Source organism: Equus przewalskii, chromosome 6, assembly GCF_037783145.1.
Source record: "Equus przewalskii isolate Varuska chromosome 6, EquPr2, whole genome shotgun sequence".
Classification (NCBI taxonomy): Eukaryota; Metazoa; Chordata; class Mammalia; order Perissodactyla; family Equidae; genus Equus; species Equus przewalskii.
Window position 1 is genome coordinate 17,154,501 of NC_091836.1, and position 19,514 is coordinate 17,174,014.

At 34.2% G+C, this 19,514-nt stretch overlaps 1 protein-coding gene across 1 annotated transcript in view; it reads right to left on the bottom strand.

The window, feature by feature from the left end:
• Positions 1-19,514, bottom strand: part of CWF19L2 (CWF19 like cell cycle control factor 2) — a 114,998-nt gene that overhangs the window by 74,409 nt on the left and 21,075 nt on the right. The window contains 5 exon segments of the mRNA XM_070623054.1: positions 593-1,254; positions 7,413-7,528; positions 12,823-12,916; positions 17,350-17,469; positions 18,154-18,267. Of these exon segments, the coding sequence (XP_070479155.1) occupies positions 593-1,254; positions 7,413-7,528; positions 12,823-12,916; positions 17,350-17,469; positions 18,154-18,267 (1,106 nt within the window).

The window sequence follows — 19,514 nt, forward strand, 5'->3', positions numbered from 1 at the left end:
TACGTATATTTTGCTTTTAAAACTCTCACATTACCTTTAAAACCTGTCAATTGTCAAAAGTGATTATTTCTTTCTCTGCAAAACAACCACCATAACCCATGCTTCCCTCTGCACAATCTTCCACCTATCTTTTTCACTTCATATTTGGACTATGGCAGCATATTTTCCTTCAGTAATCCAGCAGGCTATATATACAATTATGATTACACTTAATAGCAGAGTATTTTCCTTTGAAAGTAATATGACAGCACTAACAAAATCTACCAAAATATCTCCTGTAGCACATCCATTTGGAAGGATTATTAACTCACTGCTTTTTAAACTGCAAAAAAGCAACAAAGTTTGAGCAAACACAGCTACTGAATTCTTCTAGCTCTTTCTGTTAAATAAAACTGTGAAATGAAATGCAATCCATAAAATGAAACTACTAAATTGCTAAGTGTGCATGTTATCTCTTCCATCAAATTTAAGAAACAGGAAATCATAACTCATATCTAATTAACAACTGATGTCCTAAAAATGCAGTTCAGTTCTTTGAATACTCTGGACTTTAATATTCATTTATCAGTTTAAAAAACAAATGACAAAATACCCAGCAAATGAAGACTTTGTGTCCTGTAGATGTTCTTTTTTCAGAGTGTCATCTCTCAAGCTTTCATCCTGTGATTCTTCTCGCGCGTCTTCTGAAACAGGACCATCATCAGCACTGCAACTGGTATCTCTTGGCTTTTGATATGAATGTTTGCTGTTTCCTTCTCTCCCATCAGATCGGCTCCATGATGGTAAACTTTCCTCACTGTTCTCTGTGGGTTTCTGAAAACCACGATGCATAGAATCCCGAGAGACTGGTGCTGAAGATGAACTAGGTGGTTCAAAATTTCTGCCCTTGCAATGAAATGACAGTTCCTCATCATCAGAGGGTCTTAAGAATTTAGGTCTCAGATTTCCAAGAGAGGAAAATTCTTGATTTTGCCTTGGATGAGACTGTTTTCTACACGTTTCTGAAGACCCAGAGCTATTATCTTTCGCATCACCACTAAACTTATCTTTATTGAAACTGTTTGCAATATCTGTTGTGCTATATCTATCTCTTGAAGTTTTATTATATTTCACCAAGTCTGATTTTCTACTTTCTTGACTACCTTCTGCTTTATCTGAATACGTTGGTCTCCTCCACCGTTCTCGTCTACAATCTTCTTTTGTGGATGCAGTTTTTTCAGCGTCTTCTAATTTTGACTGAAATATTTCCATCGACTACAAAGGAAAAAAGTTAAACAAGATATCTAAAATTAAAAAAGGCTCAATCACTTGTACCCTATATGCCCTTGTGTCATGATACACTATCATGCAGCACAATGAAAGAAAAACTCAAGAAAGGGAAAAAAAAGACCCACGCAATCATCTCACCTGATATGGGCTGAATTGTGCCCCTCCTCCCCCACAAAATTCATGTGTTGAAGTGCTAACCACTAGTACCTCAGAACACGACAGCACTTGAAGACAGGGCCTTTAAAGAGATGATTAAGTTAAAAAGAGGGCGTTAGGCTGGGTCCTAATCCAATCTGATCCATGTCCTCATAAGCAGAAAGTTGGATACACATGGGTATCAGGAATGCACACGTACAGAGAAAAGACAACGTGAAGACACAGCAAGAAGGCAGCCATTTACACGCCAAGAAGAGAGGACTCAGAAGAAACCAAACCTACTGACAACTTGACCTTAGCCTTCTATTCTCCTGAACTGTGAGAAAATAAATTTCTGTTGTTTAAGCCACCCAGCCTGTGGAACTTTGTTATGGCGGCCCTAGCAAACTAATACACTACTCTAAAATGAACTTAAAAAAAAAAGAGTAATTAACGAAAAATTACTAAAATAACAAAAAAAATCTGAGAGATCAAGAGAAGCTACTTAGACGAAACACCTAGCACTAAAACAAAATATAATACAGAAAACAGTAAAGATGTAAATTTTTTTTAAATAATTCCAACTATCAGTGAGATTCAAGAGACTACTACACTGCTAAAACATAATAGACTCTCATGAAAAAAGAGCAGATCAAGAACAAGAAAGACTTATAAATGAAAACTGTGTATTTAAAAACACACAGATAGTGAATAGAAAAACAGAAAATGTTGAACCCAAATTAGTCAATTCAGCATTAGCCTGGGAATTCTCTATATTTAGGAAAAGATGGTAAATAGATGTAAGTTATAAGGGAAAAAGACACATGGACAATTAATTCTAAAGAATCTAATATGCATGTATACTAGTACTTCCAGAAAGAAAAAGCAAAGATGATAGAAGAAAACGCTAACAAAGTAATAATAACATAAGAAGATTTCCCCAGATAATTTTCCAGATCTGAAGGACTCATCCAATAGCCTTAGAGGAGGGGAGACAGTGAAGCATACAAAGCTTCATACATAAAAAAAACTCTAATGCCTGAGTCTCAAAATTCACACACACACACAAAAACTATTCACAAAGACTGGATCAGGGGAAGGAGGGAGTAATGAGCATGGAAATGAATAGGAGTAGGTAAATAACATATTACCTAGAAAGGACAGAAAGTAAGACCGTTATCAACTTTTCATCTACAACACTTAAGTGCTAGAAGATAAAGGAATAAAGATCAAATTTTGAAAAGAATTATAAGTCAATAATTCTATATAGAGAATTCAGTTCACAGTCCAACTATCCTTCCCTGGTATGGACAAAAGAAAGTCATCTGCAAAATCACAAGGAATCAGAAAGCAAGTCACTTACTAACTCGGGGGGAAAAATTAGTCAGGATCATTAAGTCAAACCATAAATGAATAAGGGCAAAGATCTCTGAAAAAAGGAAGGCATGCTATAAACCAAATGGCAAATATAATGGTTAGGTCTAAATAATTGTTCTTGCAGTTGTGAAGCTGAGTACAATTGTCAAGAATAAAAGATATGTTTTTAATTTGCAATAAACTAGAATTAAAATTTTAACTAATTTCAATAAAATCTAACAGGTGAGATGGAGGATCAAAATATCCTAAAGTTACCATCTTAGACTAGGAAGAGACAATCTATAACATGTCATATTTTAAAATTATTTTAAAAATACAGGTTTAGGCGTTGGCCCAGTGGCACAGCAGTGAACTCTGTATGTTCCACTTTGGCGGCCCAGGGTTTGCCAGTTCGGATCCCAGGTGTGGACACGGCACCACTTGTCAAGCCATGCTGTGGCAGGTGTCCCACATATAAAGTAGAGGAAGATGGGCATGGATGTTAGCTCAGGGCCAGTCTTCCTCAACAAAAAGAGGAGGATTGGAAGCAGATGTTAGCTCAGCACTAAACTTCCTCAAAAGAAAAAAAAAATACAGGTTTAATGTGTTTCTTAAACTTAATGACACCATGAATAAAATAGAAATGATGGCAGTGGTGGGGAGAATACTTTCATAAATAAAACAATTCCTCATAGGCAGCTTTATCCTTTTTTAGTGATACATGAAATAATGGTGTCTCTACAATTAGTAGCTCCTTAGATTCAATAAAATATAGTAATAATAAAAACAACAAAAACAGCAGTTACCACAATTTATCCAATGCTTATTATATTACATTTTTTGCATCACTTACGTGAGCTTTAGAAACAATACCTAGGTTCAAATATACTTATCAACCATGTAATCTTGGTTAAGTTATTTAACCTCTGTCTGCTTCAGTTTCCTCATTTACAAAACAAGAATAACAGTACTGTTGCAGGTTTGGATCCCAGGCACAGACCTAGCACTCCTCATCAAGCCATGCTGTGGGGGCATCCCACATCAAATAGAGGAAGACTGGCCGAGGTGTTAGCTCAGCAACAATCTTCCTCAAGCAAAAAGAGGAAGACTGGAAACAGGTGTTAGCTCAGGGCCAATCTTCCACAAAAAAGAAGAAAAAAAAGGAAGCTGAGGTCACACATCAAAAGAGTAACAAACCTGATATTGAGATTCAGGACTATCTGACTACAAAGCTAATGTTTTTAACTACTGTGTCAAAATGCCTCACTCTATAACTGTTCCAAAGCATTAAGAAATTACATAAAACTTCACAATTAAAATTATAAATTTAATAACCCCTACTATGAAAACAATAAAAATAAGATAAAAAGAAAACAAAAGGCCATATATATATAAAGATACAAATTCAAAATAAAATATTAACAAATTTAACTCATTAGTATATTAAAGGAAATGCCATGATCAAATTGGGAATCATTCAAAGAACGCAAGAATGGTCCAACACTGGAAAATATATTAAAGTAATTCATCTCATTAAAAAGTAAAAGGAAAAAAATCACACCATCTCAAAGGATTCCATAAAAGTTATTTCATGAAAATTAGACACCCACTCCTAACTTAAGAACAAAAGCAAACAAACAAAAAAGCACCTCTGACTAAACTTTGAATGCAAGGATACTTTTTAAACATGATAATCTTCATCTTAAATGCAGGAAGTCATAATTTAAACACAGGAAGACAAGAAAACTAACTTCCAGTTCTTTTATCAAAGTTCTGAAATTCTCTCAAGAAGACAAGAAAGTTTAAATACTATAATAGTGAGGGGGGAAAAGCAAAAGTAATCATCACTTGCATATAACAATTTTCCCAGATAACCCAATTAAAAAAAAAGTTAGATTTAATGACAAGAGTTTAGAAAACTGGCAGACTATCACCAACATCCAGTCAGAAAACATAAGGGAAAAAAATGTAATATACAATTAAAAAAAGAATTAAAAATAACCTTAACAACACACACATAATAACTACACAGAGAAGTTCATTTAAGAATATAAATACGACTAGAGAAATATTTTAGGATGAGATTTCTCAACATTATAAAGATATTAAGTGTCCCTGATGTATCTATACATTTAGTTAAATTTAAATCAAAATTTCAGAGTTGTAAATTTATTATGGATTTTGGAAAAACGTTTTCTTCTGCAGAGCTTGAACTTGACAAAATAATTCTAAATTTAACAAAAATAAATGAGCACATAAGAAGGAAAGACAATTTTTAATTGTTTTTTTTTTTATTTTTTTTTTGGTGAGGAAGATTGGCCCTGAGCTAACATCAGTTACCAATCCTCTTTTTGCTGAGTAAGATTGGCCCTGAGCTAAGATCTGTGCCCATCTCCCTCTACTTTGTATGTGGAATGCCACCACAGCATAGCTTGATGAGTGGTGTGTAGGTCCACACCGGGGATCCAAATCTGTGAACCCTAGGCTGCCAAAGTGGAGTATGCAGATTTAACCACTATGCCACCAGCCAGACTCTGAAAAGCCAATTTTTTAATGACTAATAAAAGACTTATCCTGCCACAGAATAGGTGTTCAATAATCATTCTCTATCTAAATGAGTTATTGAAAACTATAATAATCATAACAGTATGATACTAATTCTAAGAAACAACAGAAAAATTAACGGAATAGATTTGAGAGTAAAAAACACATTCATTCCGGGGCTGGCCCCGTGGTCGAGTGGTTAAGTTCGCGCGCTCTGCTGCAGGCGGCCCAGTGTTTCGTCAGTTCGAATCCTGGGTGCGGACATGGCACTGCTCATCAAACCATGCTGAGGCAGCGTCCCACATACCACAACCAGAAGGACCCACAAGGAAGAATATACAACTATGTACTGGGGGGCTTTGGGGAGAAAAAAAAAAGGAAAAAATAAAAAAAAATTAAAAAAAAAGATTCATTCCATACAAGACAATTTAATATATAATAAATGTGCCATTTCAAATTAGTGGGAAAAGAATGATTCATTTAATATATTGTAAACAACTAATCTAAAGACTTAAGGAAAGGTAAACATCTACTTTATACCATACACAAATACATATTCCAGAAAGATTAAAGATGTGCATAAAAAAATAAAACTGAACAACTACTCAAAGGAAACATAGGTGCACATTTTTATCATTTGGGGAGTGGAGAAAGCTTGTCAATGAATTACAATAGAGAATTAAGTCATGAGAAAAAAACAACCTGATGGATTTTGTCAGGTAAAAATATTTAAAATGTATCCATAGCACATACATATAAACAAAGTAAAAAACAAACATGAAACTAAGAGGAAGAAATTTGAAAAGATTTACTTAAAGATCTTAAATCAATGTCCCAAAGGAAAAATGGGTAAATACTATCAATAATCAATTCACTTAAAAAACACAAATGGTCAAGAAAAAATTTTTTTAATTCCAATTCAGTAGTAAACAAATGTATAAAAATAAAACCAAAGAAAAAGTTTGCTTACCAATCACAGTAGCACAGACTATAAAGAATGATAATCCTACTGTTGAAACTCATGTAATAAAAGAGTCACTCTAATAAGAATAGCATTTGTTCAATCTTTCTGTAGAGAAATTTGGCAATATATATCTTACTTCAAATGTCTATATCCTTTAAAACGGCAATTTCATTTTTAATAATTCATTTAAGAAAATAATCAGATAAGTATGCAAAATGCACTGGACAAAGATGGTCAGCACAGTGCTACTTAATAGGGGAAAAAATAAAAATATATAAAGTCCCCTCACTGGCAATTAAATAAACAAATAATGGTAAAACCACATAAACAGATGAAATACTAAGAGGTCATTAAAATGTTTATATTTACTGGCATCCAAATATGTCTATATTAGCAAGTGAAAGAAGCAGGAAGTATTCTATGAGCCTACTTTTATGAAACTATTTTAAAAGTATATAACAAACAGAAAAAAAATCTGCAAAAATACACATTAAAATGTTAAAGATACTCTTAAAAATAAGGATGAGTTTTCTCTCTCCTTTTTTTTTTCTTTTTTGGCTTGCCTATGTTTTCAAAACCTTACTACTTTCTAAACCTGCTTTCCTCTGGAAATAATTTTTAAAAAGGACATCAATAGCTACTGAAATAGAAAGATTATCCACACCCAGTGAATGGGGGAGCTGGTTCTAAAATATTGTGTATTGCTGCATGGTTCCACTGTTTTAAAAGTATATTCTTAAAAAGAAAGTTACATTCCAAAACTCAAACATAACAAAAACTCTGCAATAAACCAAATACACTGAAATACACCAAAATTTCAACAGTGGTTACCTCCAGGGGTATACTATGGAGGCTTTCCTGTACCATTTAAATTTTCTCACAATGATAAAATATTATTTTTACATTAAACACACACACTTACATTTTACGTACTTTAGTCTTATATTCATTATGTCAATAAAAATATGCTCCATAAGTTTGCATAATTATGAAAAGCAGAAAATAGCTTCAACAGTATATATACTTTAAATTTAATACCAATCCAATTCAAAACTGTTTCAGCACACAAAACACTGACAAAGATAACGACAATTTCTCATATAACTCTGAAAATAACATATATCTCCTTACTACCACTACTCACCCCATATCTTTCAGCTACAATATCTTCGAAACTTCTATGTTGTTTCTCAGCTTGTTCTTTCATTCTTTGATAAGACTTTCTTAGCCAGCTTAAACCACCGTCTTCTACCACTGAAACTAAATTCCAATATTAAATGTCAGTTATACTTTTCATGTGGTTATGACAGAATACTTATTGTTTCTATGAAGACGTCTTAAGTATAAAATATTATTCCTTGAACATATAAAAATCATAACAGCATTTAAATTCAACATATATCTGAATACCCAAATATGCAAGGTATAGAGTTTTATAACTCTGAGCAAGGAAAAAATAAATAAAGCTATCCTCAAAAAAACGTAATATAAGAGAATGAAGATAAAAGGATAAATAATTAGAATAAAGATAATATGTGATAAAGATTACAAAAAGATATAGAGCTATAGAAAAATGAGAAAAGGAAGGATTACTTCTAAACGTGAGGTCTGGGAAAATTTCACAAATCAGGTTCAAACAAATGACCTGGTTTTTTACGAACAAAGATAAGAATAGGCAGGGCATTCCCAGAAATAAATAAGGAATAAAGATACACACATGGGGGGAAAGCTATCTCAAATACAGTACAAAGAACAAATAAGGAAATTATAGACAATAATGCTGAAATTTATATTAAACCAAATTATTCTACTTTAGTCGTGATTACCAACTATAAAAACTGAATGTCTTCAACAAAATTATTAAGCTGCCTATATTTACTTCTACATACATCAAACTTTTGATACGCATAAAGAGGAAATCTAACTTAAGTCAAAACTCTGCTCTGATTTTCCTTGCCCAGAATAGGACTGCTTTACATCACCCCAGCTCTATAACCAACAAACCACGTGCACACACAGACCCCAAAAGACGGGTGCAAAAATGTTCCCAGCAGAAAAATCTGCAGTAATCCTAGCCTGAAAACAACCCAAATGTTCATCATCAGTAAAATAGACATATATATCATAGATTATATCTTCCTAAAATAGATACTATACAGCAATGAGAATGAATAACTACAACTCTACACAACAACATGAATGAATCTGAAAATGTGGACAAAAGCAGCAGGAAACAAAAGAGGATAGGGTGTATGATTCCAGGAAAAACTCATTTTTCGTGCTAGAAAACAGAATAGTGGTTACCTTTCTGGCAAGAGCTATTGACTAGAAAGACCAGAAAGGGAGCTTTTGGGATACTAATAATGTTCTGTTTCTAAAACTGTGTGCTGATTACACGCATTTTCACTTTGTGAAAATGATCAGTCTGTATACTTATGTTTTGTGTACTTTTCTGTGTATGTGTTAAACTTCAATAAAAAGTTTACTTAAATAAAAAACAGATTTTTCAATCCTCAACTAATTCTAGTTCCTCATTTAAATCTCAACGTTTATCTTTACTTAGTAATCTCTTCTAAGATAATGTGTTCTTTCTTTACAGGTCTAAAATATATTATACTTCAAAACCTAAATCTCTAGTTAACTCAATGATTCATTTTTCATTCAAGTTTATTTTGCTCTTGCTCTTTTTTCCCTTATTTACATAGTTTATGAGTTCAAAATTAACAATGCAACTACCCAAGAAAGTTAGAGTCTAACTCTGCAATTTACAATGTTAATGTCCCAGCTATATAATTAAATTCTTTATTCCGAAGAGTTCTGTGACTGATGAAGTGCCGATAAGCATAGTGAAAATTTCCTGAACAATCGCCATTAACACAGTTTAGAAAAAGAAAAAAAACTCAGAGAAAAAGTAAGACTGCTTTTATTCCTCTGTGTTGACATTTATCAAGAAAATTTAACAGGAATAAAAATGTTTAGCCAATTCAGTCATGAGTAAAATCCACACTTTAGAAATATTTATATAATAATGTTACCTTTAGTTGAATTTATGTTCTATTTCAATAATCTTATTAATCTTATAATTAGAGATGTCAATAATGAAATATCTTTAACAAGAGAAATCACCAAATTTAATATTTAAAAAGCAAACAAAAAATACCAACCTACAGCATCATGTAGCAGGAAATTCAATCTAACAAACAGTGAATATTTACTAACTAAAATTTGTTAAGCACAGTAGGAAGTAAAAACTTAAGTCGCAGTCCCTGTTCTATTCTATACTGAGATAAAGGTATATCAAATAATTATAGAAAGTTCATTGGCATGCAGCACTTAATGTATACCTATATCTGAAATATGTTTTTTATAAGTCAAAAATTGAGACTGAAGTATATGCATCCATCATAATTAAAAGTTATATTGCTATAGACAAAATACAACCAAATGAATCTAGGATACATTCCCTATTTTTCTCAGAAGATAGGATAATATAAAAATAGCAATAAATTAAATAACAGGAGACCCAGATTTCAGTCTTGCTGCTACTACTAAATAGTTGTGATCTTAAGCAAGTCATTAACTTCTTGGAACCTTTGCTTCTGCATCTGTAAAACAAGGCAGTTGATTTAAACCACCTGCGAAATTTCTTCCAACTCAAAAGATTCTAAACGAGAAGCAAAAAAAAAAAGAAAAAAAACAGAAGAAAAAACCTATAGGAAGAACAAAAACATATCGAAAGAGTTTGTAAACAAGAATTTCTACAAACTACATGGAACAAATGCAGCCTTCTAAGGAAGAATCTAAAGTAACTAACCCTGGACTAGGACTCGGAAGACCTGGGTTCTAGTACTGTCACACGACTACAGGCAAATTACCTGGCCACTCTTAGCCTTAGTTTCCTGAGCTATAAAATTACAACATCTACTTTGCTATCTTCACATGGTTGCTATGAAAATAAGCTGATATATAAATGTGCCACCTAAAGTTTAAAATTGTACAAATATTCCCATTACTAAAATAGATTAAAAATAATTTTGTATAGACCCTGCAAATGGTCTACTTACTTTTCCACCTAAATTTCTCTAAGGAAAAAAATCAAGGTTAATGAATTATTTATTGAAAATATAGCGCCTCAATCATTACAAAAAACTGTTGATAAAACCTTCCCAAGGGGCTGGCCCCGTGGCCGAGTGGTTAAGTTCGCACACTCCGCTGCAGGTGGCCCAGTGTTTCATTAGTTCGAATCCTGGGCGCGGACATGGCACTGCTCATCAAACCACGCTGAGGCAGCGTCCCACATGCCACAACTAGAAGGACCCACAACGAAGAATATACAACTATGTACCGGGGGGCTTTGGGGAGAAAAAGGAAAAAAATAAAATCTTTAAAAAAAAAAAAAAAAAACTTCCCAAAACATTTAATCATAAGGACAAGTATTTGCCATTGTCATCATTATTATTTACTATATTCCAGATTCTGTGCTAAAAGATTTTCTCATTTAATCCTCACAATAACTATATAAGATAGACACTATCATTATTCACCATTACAGATGAGTAAACTGGACTCAGAGAGATCTGGAAACTTTCCCAAAATCATAAGTGGAAATGACAAAATTCTAATCCCAAGTAGCTAAAGTCCAAAGTCAGAGTCCTTAACTAAACACACTATGTCATCTCCACGTACCTCGTTAATACCAATGTTACAATACCTTTGGCGCCTAACCATTGCAGCCCTACCACTGGTCTAAACACAACAACTCCACTATCCGCATATGCAGAAAAACCTGCAGATCATTTTTTTAAACAATTTCAACTCTGGGATCTGAGCCTCTCACAGACAGAAGCTTTCTGTCATTTTCCCTCCTTCTAAATAAAGATTATGGGAAAGGAAAGTGTGATATGAAGGGGAAAGGAGAAAGGCTCTCTAAAAGCTTTATGTAGGGTTTTTCTCCCAGCGTCTTTGATTCTGCTGTTTCAGTGAGGGGAAAGATACCACCTAAGGTGGAACTTTGGGTCTTCCCCAGTATAGTTAAGAACCTGCTGACTGCAAATCCTCAAAGAGTGGGTTTGTCAATTCTAAGTTTTCCCCATAGATGAATGTACTGACAGTCCTCTGACAATATAGGCGGTAAAAGCTTAGATCATAAAATCAGTCCTATACAGTAATGGTTCACTGAGCTAACTTACTGCTCCCCAAACTATTTTTTAAGTTTCTAAAAAACAGTATTTCAAAGAGACCATTGTATGACTACGGCTAATATTATATCCCCCAGCAGAGATATATCTGCCTATGCTGAAAGGCAATAAAGAAAATGTTACAATGACTATTAACTTAAGTAAACTGCTAAATAAAAACTATAAAGGTACATATAAGGTGGCTCTAGGGACATCTCTACATAAAATACAAAAGAATTTTAACAAATGGCCAAAATAAAAACAATGTACAAAAAGCAGGAAAATATTCTACAAATAAATCCCTAACATGAAAAGATAACATCATAATTTACAATACTATCTGTATACTGGGTTAATTGTAATTAAATACACTTTTCATAGAGTTGTCAATGCAACACTTATTTGGCATATAAATATTTTTTAAATTATGGTATAAAGTATGATTATGTGACAGATATTCTGTCTCCATCTGCTGGAAAGTAACAGCACTATCCTAAGGTCAATGAAAATTTTATGAATGCCAGCAAAGTAGGAATTTCTGAAGATATGAAACCACATCTTTAATGTTTATACATTATTTTCATGAAATTTCAGACTTAATACTTTTTACATTTTGCTATAGAATGTAACAAACCAAAGCACTATTATTATCCTCACAGAATCATACTTTGTATTAATCCATTCAAAATAGAAACTCAAATATGAAAACATTATCAAGCATAAAAATACATATTCACTTAATTTGTTCCCAAATATATCATAAATAATCCTAAGTACTAATAATTTAAATAAGACCTCAAAAGACTGCAAACTTTTTTTTCTTTTTTTGCTGAGGAAGATTGGCCCTGGGCTAACATCCATGCCCATCTTCCTCCACTTTATACGTGGGACACCCACCACAGCATGGCTTGATAAGTGGTACACAGGTCCACTCCCAGGATCCAAACTAGTGAACCCCAGGCCACCAAAGCAGAGTACACAAACTTAATCGCTACACCACCGTGCCAGCCCCAGACTGCAAATATTTTATCAATGTTTTGTCATATGTAAACTGAACCTTTCGAAATCATCCATAGATGCTCATAATATGAAGCCATACAAATTTCACATCAGATAATCAATAACCAGCATTGTTTTGCCAATACAGAAGCAGACACAGAAAATTCCAGACTTGATCAAAATTACAGCATCAAGCAGAAATACTTAAATAACCAGTGATAAACTTTGGAGTTAATAAATCGCAAAATCTGATGTGGGTTATTATTCATTTTTGGAATTCATAATACATCTTGCCAATCTACCCACAAACTCAGATCATTCTCTTAATGCCAAGTAATAAGAAATGCCTGTGTGTCCACAGCCAAAATATATGAATACCTTTAGTAACTGATGATACATTACAGTCTTCTGGTGGAAGACCTGTCCCACCATCCTTCCAGAATGGATTCAATTCTCTTTCCAGCAGTCTGGACTAGAAGAAAACATTTTAAAGGTCATAATTTTAAAAAACCTCATCATAAAATATATTAATAAATAATAAATCTGAGATTCAGTTAACAGTTGTAACCTTGGACAAATATTTAAAATACTCTTTTAAGACATACTCTTCTGCAACTTGCAGGCAATAAATGTCTACATTAACATTCATTCAATGCTTTTATTGAATGCCCACACGAATCAGAACTGAGCTACATGCACGAGATACAACACCCAATATGCCTAACTCAGCCCTTGGCAGATTACGAGATAGGAATACAGACAATAAACAAGTAACTGACATGTGCTTTGAAGACAGAAGTACACACAGTGCTAAAGCCGCACAGAATTCAAGCCCCTCTCACACTGAAGGATCAAAGAGTTCCTAGAGGAAGTAACATGTGCGGTCTTAGGCATAAGAATGAAGAGGAATTAGCCACATTTTCTTTTGTTAGGGCGACAGGGCATAAACATGGTCCAGGTAGAAGGAATAATAGCGCTTTCATAAAACCCTAGAGCAAAGAAAAGGCACAACACTTTCAAGGAACTTGAATTAATTCAGGCTGGCTAAAACTTAGAAGCATGAGTGAGTAGTGATAAGACATTAACTAGGCCACACAAGCCATTTTAAACTGCTATTAGGGTTTTATGCTGGGGCAATGGTGAGTCACAAAAGTGATCGGCCTTGTATTACACAAAGAGCAAAGTGATTTCCGAGTGGAGGAAAGACGAGAAGAGCAAGATTAGAGACAGGAATCTAGTCAGAAAACTATAATAGCTATCAGAAAAGAGATGATGACAGCCTAATTATAATTCAAGTGCCTCCTGTGCACTATGTCATGCACTGACACTAAAATAAACTAGGCGTAGTCCTTGCCATCAAAGAAATTATAGTCTAGAGAAAGGAGAAAAACAATTAAGCAATATTAACATAGGTAAGTCCGACAAAGGTAAAGGGTGCTATAGAACCACACGCTAGGGGTACCTAACTTGATCTCAGGAGGTCAGAAAATGCTTCTTAGAACTAATAAGGGCAATTATTAGAATTAATAATGGCAATTAGATGAAGAAGAACAGAAAGAGTTAAATGGTAGTTTCCAGTAATATCAAATAACCATGCTATTGAAAACAAAATGTTGGATAAATTTTCTTTTAAAAAAAGCTTTTAAAAAGTATCCATAGCTGACAAAAAAAGTACAGAAGCTTTAAAGGACAAAATTTAAGTTAAAGGTTAACTTAGAAGGATAAACAAAACCATAAGGATTTGATTTCTTAGAGTAGTTTGTACCAAAAAAGACTGTGTCACCTCCCTTGTTAGCCTATTACAAAATCTCACAGTATCTATAATCAAGGAATTTGTTCCAGTGGTCTCATCTAGACAGTCAAAGAGATACACATCAGATACTCAATAGGATTTTTTAAAAGGCTGAGGAGGAACATTGACAACAGGCTAGATAAATTATGAGATATTATCTGAAAATGTATACAAAAGACAAAGGAATGAATATATAAAGAACTACTAAAAATTAGTAAGAAAAAGGCAACCCCATAAGAAAAATAAGCAGGGGCAGGCCCCGTGGCCGAGTGGTTAAGTTCACGTGCTCCGCTTCCGCGGCCCAGAGTTCGGATCCTGCACGCAGACATGGCACCACTCATTAAGCCATGTTGAGGCAGCGTCCCACATGCCACAACTAGAAGGACCCACAACTAAAATACACAACTATGCACTTGGGGAATTTGGGGAGGAAAAAAAAGAAAGAAGAAGATTGGCAACAGTTGTTAGCTCAGGTGCCAATCTTTAAAAAAAAAAGAAGAAGGGGCTGGCCCCATGGCCGAGTGGTTAAGTTCGCGCACTCCGCTGCAGGCGGGACAGTGTTTCGTTGGTTCGAATCCTGGGCACGGACATGGCACTGCTCATCAACCCACGCTGAGGCAGCGTCCCACATGCCACAACTAGAAGGACCCACAATGAAGAATATACAATTATGTACCGGAGGGGCTTTGGGGAGAAAAAGGAAAAAATAAAATCTTTAAAGAAAAAAAAAAGAAAAGAAAAAGATGCAAAAAACATAGTTTTTTCAAAAAGGTTTTCAAACTTTTATAATCTTGACTTACAGAGAGATTTTATGTATATGTGTGTCCAAAGCAAAGGTTTCAGGAAACAAAATATATCTTTATTACAAGTAATACATGCTGATATCTTATATTTTCAAATGCTGATCGCAATAAATTAATTTCATAACCCACATTTTGAAAAGCACTAGCCTAGAACACCAAAGAAATGACATCTTCAATATCAGGAAAAGATGTAAAATCAACATGCTTCACACAGAAGCTTCAGTTAAGGACCACTATTTTGGAATTCTTCCCATTGTCTTCACTTTATCCTCACTCCCATTACAAGAATTAACATTTGTTTTTAAGGCAACAGCCATTTCTTCTCAAAATAAACCAAATATTTACTATGTCTTAAGCATATGATGATGTGCAGAGAACAACATACTCAAGCTGATGTGCAGATGTTTGAAAATTGGCTAGTCGCGCTCACCAGTCTAGATGACTGACTTATACACAACAATCTGAATTCCGACCTAAGCAAAAATCGAAAATCACTACAGCTTATCAAACTTCAGAACTAAATCCAGGGATTTACAGAGCAGCAAGGAAAATTCATTGGGAAAAGAACAGTAATCTACAATTTCAAATATATAAAAAAGCACCTAAGAAATGCAGAGTTCTATACTAGTTGCTAAGGGAGATATAAACAAAACAGTTTCTTAAAACATTTATAATATCATAAGGGAAATAGGATAAGACTATTAAATTTCAGTACTTTACAGAAAACTACAAATACTATATATAGTAAAGGAGCTAATAATGTGCTACGGAAACATAAAGGAAGAGAGATTTATTTCAGTCAAGGGAAAGAGGAAGAATTTCAAAGTATATATTCAGTTAGGCCTTGAAGGATAAAGAGGATGCAGACATACAGAGATAGAGGGAATTCACCTAGAAAGAACCAGATGAACAAAAATTCAGACACAGGAATCTGTACAGAAATATGAGGCCGAGTGATTAATTTGGTTGAGGTACAAATTACCTAAGAGAGAGAAATTTGCCTGAAACATCAATCTAATGAGTTTGGACTCTATTTTGCAGTCACCTTTTTGGGGTTTTTAATGAAAAACAATAAATACAGGACCTTTCTTCTCAGTCCAGGCTTTGAACAAGTTAAGAAATAAAATAAAAGCAAAGGAAATAAAAGACAAAATTACCTTTATTGTTGATGAAGACTAAATTAGAAGAGAATTTTTCTTTCAGTGAAAGCCAAATGGGCTGAACCCCACACTGAGGCAGACTTTCCCAGGTAAAGAAAGCACTGAACCAACCCCCACCTTACCTCATTCCCCACACGGTCTCTGGAGGCAGCCTGTTCCATAAGCAGGAAAGGCAGAGCTAAACCAAATATGCCCAGTTTACTCTTTCTAAATTAACCAATAGAAAATTTAGTCCATATCCTCAAAGACAGAATGAGAAAAGGCGGTAGCATGAAATACACCAGTGAAACTTCTTACACCAGAAAGGAAACATTCGAAATGGCAAGACACATTCTCCTTAACTTGTATCACTGAAGACTTCTAAAGAGAATAATACCATGATCAAAGTTGTACTTTGAAAAAATTAACCTGATATCATTTGCAGGATGCTGAAAAATAAATTAAGAGGTTATTGTAATTGCCCAGGCAAGAGTAAATGAGGGCCGGAACCCTAATAATATCTAAGCTTAAATGGCTCTTAGTTCCAAGGGCTGTCTGCAGTTCATTATAATTATTAACTCAGCTCCAGTACAGATGACATAAACAAAGCACAGAGAGCTGAAGTAAGACATATAACTTCCAACAAATAAAAAGTTTTGTGGGTCTAATTCTGCTGTTTACTATTTTAGATGACTCTCATTCAAGGACTATCCCTGTATTTCATGTATTTTGTGATATGAGATTATGAGTTTATATTCCATAGAACTTATTTCTGGGAAATCTGTGTTGCCCAGGTTGACAGTGTGATCCTTTAGAAAGCACTGGTGGCTACTTCTGCCAAGCACTTCAAGGCACTACCAACTCAAGAACACTTTAAAATAAATTCTTGCCTTAAAGATTTTCAGGCCACAAAGGTAGCATAGTTCAAGCCCTCGAATCATAAACACATAGTTATATGCCCTAGATTTATAAATCCAGTAAACCACTAAACTGACTTCCTACAGGGAACTTATTTTAAAAAAACATACATTTCATAGTTGTTCCTATTAATTTTATTAAATATCACAAAGGATAAATAATATTTCACAAGTAAAACTGCATTTATATAAATGTACTTATCGATTTATTAAAGGCAAATTAGAAAGTTAAAGCATTTTAAATATTCTCTTACCTGTTCAAGTGCTTGGGTTTTCTCTTGCTCTGTTTTCCTTATAGTTTCCTTTTCAGCTTTGAGTGATGATGATGACACAGTTTTAACAGACATAAAATCAACAGTCATCCACTCATCCCTCTGCTAAAAAAAAAGCCATTTTGATCTAAATTGATTAGAACTCAATACCTGGATCAAATTCTATATGGCTATAAAACTTGAAGTAAGTTTCTTAGTCTCTCCCGTATAAAACGGGATCAAATCCCTACCTTTCAGGACTGTTCTTAGGAATGCACAAGAAAACAGATTTAAGGCATCAAGTGCAGTGCCTGACACATAACAGGCACTCAAACATTAGCTCCTTTTCACATTCTTCCTTCACCGTGGCTAAAAGTGTATAAATTGCATTCTTCCTCAGGCATACAAACTATAACCCAAAATTTGTGAACGATTCAACTATTAAGGATTGCTAAAACAATTACGGCAAGAGGTGAAGGGAGAGAAAACTGTGACCGCACTCTACTCACTGTAGAAAGGTAAGATAGAGGTAACAATACAAGGCTTCAAGTACATAGGGGAAAGGGCCACTGCTCTATCAACAACCAGAAGCAGGGAACCCCCTGAGGGACTAGAATAGAGATAAGCACTCACAGAAGGAGAAGAAGGGGAGTCTAAAGGCTCAACAAACAGCATTACTGCCAACATTATTCATAAAAGTATATGGTTTGCAAGGTCTAATTTTTCTCCTGAAAAAATTACATCTTGGATTTTAACATTTATCTTATTCTTAAAAGTTCTCACTTTATTTAAAATCAGGTGACTTACCTGAATAACTTGGTTGTCTTCTTGTTTTCCTGCCTTTTCATCTTTCACTTTCCAGGCCTTTTCCTTGCCAGGAGTTTGGAATGGAACAGCCTCAACCCACTCATCTTCAGAGCTCTAAGAATATTTAGAATATAAGTGAAATTCTCAAATTTGCATACTTTCATATAAAAATTCTATGTTGTTGTTAAATGGTAGAAATTCAGCTTCCTAGAGAAAATTCTTACAGTATACTTCCCCTATCAAAAGTTACACTGAAGATTTGAAGAAAGAACACGTAAACCCACTATTTTTGGATAAGCTCAAGAGGTTACCACCCAAATTATTTCTATGTTCTTAGTAGTTTATTATCAAGCCAAGGGAAATCAAAAAACAAAGGTTACAACTGCTAGGTAGAGAACTCACTTCAGCACAGAGTTGCAGTTCCTACCAACATCAAGTAATACTGACATCTTTGTGTAACTAGAACAAGGGAACCAATACCCAAGTAAATGACTTTGCCTCTCAGTTTCAAATTCTGAGATTTCCCTGGATCTAAAAATAGAGAGATCTCAGTTAGCAGTCAGGCTGGGAAAGCACTTTGCTTACTGTGTTTAAATACCAGATTACTAAATCAACTAAGAAGTATTTAGTCAACATCCCCTATGTGCTCAGCATTACGCCAGGTTTTGGGTTTTGTTTTCAACAAATGTATCAATCAACTCTTCTACCTTAAGTACTGTAATAAGGACTTTCACATATGCTATCATGCTCACTCCTTGAAACAAATCTACATAAAATATTATTTTGGTTTTACAGATGAGAAAAGCTCCCCAACATTAAGTTACTTGCCCAGGTTACATGACATCCAGGTGGCAGAACCAGAATAGAAATCTACATCTGTCTGGCTTTAAAAATCTATTCTTTAGAGCTGTACAACTTAAGTGTAGGAAAGATCCTAGAAAACACCTACTACAAGTCACTTGTTAATTCCCAATAGAGAAACTTTGAGGTCAAGGGAAGAAAATGGGTTTCCTGAATGAAACCAACATTCTTTCATTTCATGAAGTTCTTGAAAATTACCTAGAGAACCAAAATATGTCTAGTAAAAGGTCTAATCCACATGGAGTAAACATATTTGTGCTCTGGCATCTCAAGTGCCAAGTGTTTCCCAATGCAGAGCAGATTTTATTCACTCATTTGTTCATTCATGCAGGCCTTGATTTGGATTTATAGAAACCTTAGAACTATTTATCTACAGATAAAGTTATAATTTTTTAAGATACTATAATCTACTGATATTTACACTGTCAAGTCAATTAAGAGAGTCCTGGTTCCTACCACTTGGTGTTATCCAATAAAAAGGGAGTTTATAATTTTAAAAA